Genomic DNA, 7051 nt, shown 5'->3' with positions numbered 1-7051 from the left:
TCTCAAGAGATAAGGAAGGATCTTAAAATTGGCACGAGGTAATTATTTGAAAAGATGTTTGGGCAACAGTTATTTTAAGAGGCAAAACATTATCTCTCTAATCTAAACGAAGAAAGACGGCAGAAAAAATACAATAATACTTGTAAAATAATTTCATGGGTGACACATCTAGATCTGCCCTATATTTTTCACCCACAAAATAAAAAAAAGGAATTGAGCACAGAATTGCAGAGATCCATCAAATTTTCAATTAAGAAATCACCCTTTTATCCTGTATAAAAAAGAATTTTTGTGGCCAGATGGAAAACAAATTCACATCCCTTAATTCCAAATTAACCACATATAACTTTCCCTTTCAGGTCTCTAAAGCACATCTCATTGCCTCTGATCCATAACCTAAAATCCATGAGAAAAAGAATCAAATTTTAAATCAACAAACCGTGCTGATATCATTTGTTCCTTTCGACTTACGGTTGGTAACTCAGATGAAACTTTCGATTTTAACGAAAAACATAAATGGTCACCTTGACTGGTCGGAAGAAAGCTGAAGAAGCTCACGGTATAAACATGGGGACGAAGATCAATGCCCAATTAGGATAAAGCTGATTTTGTATTGTGATTGAGTTTAATTCAATTCGATCTTCCACAAGGAAAATGATATTAGGTCCTGTTCAATTGATTGTGCAAAGATTATCGAAGGATGGCCAATCACTTTTTTGCTTCGGCAATCTCGAAACTTGTCAAATCACAAGGTCTTATAATTGAAGTTCTTGACACCTGCGTTATCAACCTTAGCCATGACGGATTGGGCTTTTTCTTCATTCTCAGCAATGATGAAACCATTGTGACCGAGCAATTTCACCCACGGCTCATTCAACTTCAGAGCGGCGCCCACAAAAAGTTCCAAAATCGAGCTCGAGTCGGAATTTTCCACGCTTAAGAGACCGGAACTATTTTCAAACAGGTACACACCAGGATCTGTAAAAAGATGAAACCAATCATGACTTTCACAATTTTTAAGGGCGAAGCTTGTGTTAGCAGGAAAGGACAAGGATTGCAAACATAGTCTTGCACATTTATGACTTTCACTGGTTCTCAAAAGTTATTCCATTGAATAATTTAACTTTTAAAATCGAATTTATATTTGTAGGGAGTATGTAGGTGTTGATTTAGTAGCATCCTTTAGGTTAGGTTTGGACTTTTTTTGTTCCAAATTCCTGACCAACCCTATATTCAAAGGGCTAGCCAGATCTGCCAACTCTAATTCGTTGGGAGATCAAATACTAAATGAAAATAAAATTAAGCAAAATGAATACGTTGTTCGTCTTGAACTGGCGGGATCCCTCCTCTAGTAGCGGTAAGGAAGCCCCCCCCTAAAACTTAGAATTCGGATGTGCACTACAGTATAAACACTGAAATAATGGCTTTAAACCATTAACTATTAGTTACAGTTGCAAGAGCAGCGTAAGCTGTATCAAAAGAAGTGCATTTATGGGTGAGTTGGCACCCGAAAATGCTTACGGTCGGACATAACATTATTTTTGTCCCGTTGCCGAATGACTCTTGGTTAATTTGCAAACATCTTTGGGGTTCAGGTGACTCCATCATGTGACCGCCCCACCATAGGGCATGTCAAGTCAAGAAAATTCGAGGAAAAATGTAGTCCGGCACCCTGATTTTGGGCCTTTAAGGGAGGGAGAACTAAGACAAACAACACAGCCAACTCGCACCGTCCGCCTATTGAATTTTCAATAATCGGGTGATTTTGAATGAGTTGTGTTACTAAACCCAACAAAATGAACATATTTGGTGTAATTCGGTAAAAGCACTATCAAATTGGCTCAACAACATAATGCTATTTGCTTGGACAAGCATGTAAAATGGAATTACTGTACTTTTATTGGGCTGTTATTAAAAAACCGCACAATTATCTGTAGCTTCTACATTTCGTCCATTTTTACCTGAAACAATATTTTCTCCAGCAATTTTTCCGCCGTTTCCTTTGAGGACATAGGCAAAACCGTGTTCAAGGTCTGAATCCATTGGGAGTGAGCAAACTGTCTTTGGTTCCACGAACAACCGTCCAAGAATGAATCTTGGCATGGCTTTAAGGCAGATGGGGGATTGGTAGATGTCCAGTTTACCAACCAGGAGGGAAAAATATCCACCTATAATGAAATGACATTATCATTCATCACCTTGTTTGTGTCTAGAACATATCTTGAACTGATTCAAACCTGGAAGCTGGATTTTGGGTACGTCAGCGGCCTTCACTTTTGAGATTTCAGGGTGGAACTCAAGTTTGTCTTGAGGGATCTTAACGATCGTTTGAATTAAGCGACTTGGTCCATCAACCTGAGTGACCTCGGAGTGACACAGCCCTTGGCCGGCCGAGACCGCATAGACACTTCCGGCTTCGTTGAACTCTCCGGAGAGCCCGTTAATGTTGTCCTCATCGGAGAAGGCGCCCTCTAATACTGAAGAAATGGCAATCAGCCCATAGTGAGGATGAAGTCCAAAGGGAGGTTTTCCTGCAATTTAGATTACATTTCAGGACTGAATTCACATGAGAGTATTTGTCATGATTTCACCTTTCGAAGCGCATTTTACAAACCAATGGCATGAAATTTATCTAGAACTAATACTTTTGGTAACTCGTTATCGCTCAGCGTTACCTTTTACTTTAAAGCAAACCATTTTTCCTGCTAGGATCCTGTTTTCTCGTACTTGATACGTAAATTTTCCTCTTATTTGAAGTTAGCTTATGTTCTTCCAATTTTTAAATAACTTCCCAGCTATTGGTCAAGGCCGATATATCTAACTTTGAATTGCGTTGATGGTTTTTAAGGGATTTAGTCGCTTTTTAATAAAAGGAAAGGATTGCAGTTCCATTTGTCTACAGAGATTGATTCATTACACACTCATGCCTCGTAAAAAAGTAAAGACATTACTCGTTCCAGTCGCCATTCCAAAAATCTAAATGAGTGAGATAGAATTCGACATTCGAAAAACAGAAAACGTCACACCAAAGATTTTTGAGTAACCACGGACTTCTAGAGATGTGGTCTGCAAACGGTAATATACTTATACTTGAAAGTAAGCACTTCAAAAGATCACAACATCGTGTCGAATTGGTGAACTTCACCAATATTTAGCCTAAAACTATGCTTGTGGTAGTCAGGAGACATGGTCAAAGCTATGTTGTAATCGCTAATAAAATTCAAATTTTCGGCCTGCTCTTGGTCGGCTACATGAACTATTGACATCATAACTTTGAAGCAAGCCAATTTGCAAGAGGAGAGTATAAAAATGACTTGCCTTCGATTGAAAAGATCTAAGTATCTTATTTTATTACATTATTTCGAAAAGTTGCTCTGCGTTGCTATGACCAAGAGCAGGCTGATTGGGCGGGCATCCCGTTCACAGTCCATATTTCTAGAAGTCCGTGGAGTAACTCACCGAAAAACACGGTGGCATACTAACTAGTGCTGGGGCGAGTCCTTTGACTTTTTGCCGGACTCCCCGAGTCCGGTATGGGGTAAGGCGAAAGACTCGAGCTCGGTAGAGGACTCGAGTCTTTTAGTAGAGTCAGGTGATAAAAGAAGACCCGTCTTGCGAAATTCTTAAAGATAAATCAATGTTTTTTGACGAGTCCGGACTCAACTCCTTTCAAAAAGAATGGAGTTCAGAACACTCGGACTCGAGTTCGGACTCGTTTTTCCTGGTGTGTGACACTTTTTACATTATGCCACATTTTTGAAAGCTGATTGGCGTGTGCTAGGGTACCAATTTCTTTTATAGTATACTAGTTTCTTTTTTTTGGGGCTGTGCCATCAATACTTATGTCTTCTGACTTGCGTGTGCCACTTGATTCTTTTCGTGTATCCATCCCAATTTCACTATAGAAATTACAAATATTTTAAAACCATCACCTCACCACGATTATATTTTTCATTATGACTGACAAATAAAATGGATAGGTTTGCCTCGAAATATCAAATGAATGCAGCCTTTGGAGCAAAACTTTGTGCAAAGATAGAAGCCCTCAAATAATATGTATAAGTTGAAATGTGAATTGCAAACTTGGAAGATCATTTTTGCAACTAAGTGATTGTTACCAATTGGCGGACAGACACAACAATAACAAAGAAATCTTAATGGAAAGAAGGGGGGATTCTCGCCCGGCCAGCGAAGTTAGCAATCACATCATCCGTGTATAGTTCCGATAGGCAGTGTTCTAGTCCGTATCAGTTTGGTTCTCCGTCAGTAAGTGTGGTTAGCGTGTAAGAGTTTCCTTGAGATAGGTCGGGGAAGAGAGTCGAACTGGGGAAACTGGGCTAACTATTACAACAATTCTCCACCCACTACACCACTACTCCTCCTTAACCCAAAAGCTTCAAGTTTCCATTAATTTTGAGGAGAGTAATAAAATTAAGGCCGCTTTTGGTCACATTAATTCCGTTGCTGGCAATTTTGTTTCTACTGCCTTGGGTGTTTGAGAGGCAAATTATGCATAAGCTTGGTGAATTTCTTGAAGACCATGAAGTCATTCCCCCTGGTCAGCATTTGCTTTTGCGTTGGTTCAAATTGCATATGAGTATTATTTAAAAATCTAGTAAGAACGTTTAATGTAGGTCAATACTTTTTTTGTTCAATACATGTCATGTTTTAAGTCTAAGCAATAATCAGCAGGGTGACAAGAAATTAGAACCCCCCTCAGAAATTTGACGTTTCGTCTCATAAGACCTGAAGTGTTTGATGGATCATTAATTAAAGTTTTGGATGAATTTGGAGACTTTACTCAACCATAAAACCAAAAATATATTGCAATTTCCATACAATAAACTTCAATGTCCTTAATTAAAATTCAGCTAAATTTCCATGCGTGACCAAAGTCAAGGATATTGATGCAGCCTTTGGAGCGCAATTTGGAAAATCATCTGCAGCAAATCAATCAATCAGCTGACTGGTGGATTCCCACACTCATGTGTTTTCATGACCGTTACATGATGTATTGACAAGTTCAAACAAGCATGAGTGGGCTGGACACAAGACACGCAAGAGTGGGAGAATAAAAACCTCAAAATGACCAAAATTCTTGGTAACAGGTACCAATCCAACCAAAAATGGCCTTAAATTCACATTATTTGGTAGTTACGTCTCCTGAGACGATATACATGCATCTTAAAAACCACATTCATATATGTACACTTTGGCAAGGTGGTGGCCAATGGCTTGGTTAGATGTGTCCAATTAGCACTCCTTTCCTATTCATGGCAAGACAAATTTGTGCAACTTTTAAATAGGATGATAAATATAATCCAAAAGAAAATGATTCGAACCAATTTTGTCTTGATGATCAAGTAGAGGTTCCAAACTCCTCCTAAAAAATCAAATTAGTTCTGTATCAATCGTTTTTATTTAAATGAAACAATATTTCTAAAAGGCACATCAATACATGACACCCTGTGGTATGGGCTTGACGAACCTGACGTAGAAAGTAAGCGTTTTAAAGCATATTACATAGAATGAACAACAGATCTGTTTTGCCTCTATCTGTGATGTCCTTGCCTAAAATGTGTTTAAAAGTAAATATGTAATTAATAAATAAACCTAGATAAAATAAGAAATGGTCAGGAAATAATTTGGTTACTTGGAAAGTGAATTCACAGTAATAAAGACTAGAAAATGAACTTTGAAAAAAAAAATGGGAAGGGGGAAAATATGACTGAGAATTTTTTTTTTAAATTAAAAGTATGCAGTATGCTTGTCGAGAAAGCCAGACAAACCAGTTTTTAGAACGTATTTGTAGCAGCTAAAGAGCTCTTTGATTATAGCTTCCCATTGTAGATGGCGCAATTATCAATCAGCCGCAATTGAAAATTACAGAAAACCTGTTATTATACGGTTTAATTATTTGATTATATAAGAATTAAGGAACCAATCGACCAATCAGATTATGATAGCTGATTGGTCTAATGTACCCGATAGAGGCACGACATGCTTCCTCAGAGGGCGTGTGTTCGAATCCCTCCCTCGGAGGCAACCTCAAATGGTACACTCTCCAATAACAAATGATATTGCTTATCCGAAACAAAAAGTACTCTCACCAAACCTTTCATATCGTTTCTGATGGGGCAACTCAAGCAACATTCAGCATGCCTCAAAAACAAAGCCCAAAAAGAGCCCATAGCTACTCAAAAATGCACATGTCTAACCATTTTCCCTCAACCCCGTCTCACCTTTGCCTTGGATGGAGCCCGAATCATCGCAGAGAACAAATGGATCCAAGACCTCTAAAGGGTGTTTCGTTCCTTGTCCCTTGAAATCCAGTGATCCTATGAGCCGGCTAAAGGGACCGGTTTTGGTGGCAGGCACAAATTTGATCACAGTCGTCATATTGGTTCCCACAGTATTGCAGATAATGATCCAAGAAAGGCCGATTCCCTAAGACCTCAGGTACAAGATTGATACTGGCAAGTTTTTATTGATTGTATTGCCAAGTTGCTCGCCGTTGCAGGAATGTTTGCCAGAAAGAAGCCAGTTCAGAGAGACAAAAACGTTTGAGGTGTGTATCTTGGACGAGTGAAAGGACTGTGCGGCAACGTACAGACGACAGACTGTACCGTGCTTTGCCTCCAACACTGTACGATGGCCAAACGATTGCCGAGTGGCTTTTGTTTTGGTGAAAAGTCTCGCCGAGCAAAAATGTGGGCTAGGTTGGGATACAGGCTCGCTTCAGTCATACGTCAAGATGTAGAGGGAATCTATTGAGCTTTGGTGTTTGGTGCTACATTGTCCAGATCTCTAAGCCTGTCTCGGAAAACATAGAGAAGAGGGGTGATTCGAGAACCAGGGATGCTGGATTTTGCTGAGCGTAATGGGTCAGTAAGTGAAAGATATGTGGGTCAAAAAGGGCAAAGTACGAGCATTGAAAAGAGATTTAAGAGTTCCTGTGCAAGATATGTTAATTCAACATCTCCAAGGCTGTAGATAACTTACACGGCAAAATCAGCAACCTCCGGTGACGGTTGAATTGGACGTTTCATGG

General features: G+C 39.3%; 1 protein-coding gene across 1 annotated transcript; it reads right to left on the bottom strand.

Moving 5' to 3' along the window:
- Nucleotides 1-606: 606 nt before the first annotated feature.
- On the bottom strand, nucleotides 607-6689 carry LOC131882295 (uncharacterized). The gene is made up of 4 exons (XM_059229397.1): nucleotides 6243-6689; nucleotides 2238-2531; nucleotides 1962-2168; nucleotides 607-978 (listed from the first exon to the last, which is right to left on the bottom strand). Exons 1-4 carry the CDS (start codon nucleotides 6397-6399, stop codon nucleotides 746-748), a joined length of 891 nt encoding a protein of 296 aa, XP_059085380.1. The 5' UTR covers nucleotides 6400-6689; the 3' UTR covers nucleotides 607-745.
- Nucleotides 6690-7051: the final 362 nt, after the last annotated feature.

Source organism: Tigriopus californicus, chromosome 6 (assembly GCF_007210705.1).
Source record: "Tigriopus californicus strain San Diego chromosome 6, Tcal_SD_v2.1, whole genome shotgun sequence".
In the NCBI taxonomy this organism is placed as follows: Eukaryota; Metazoa; Arthropoda; class Copepoda; order Harpacticoida; family Harpacticidae; genus Tigriopus; species Tigriopus californicus.
Note: the sequence above shows the minus strand (reverse complement) of the source record. Positions and strands in the feature narration are given on the sequence as shown.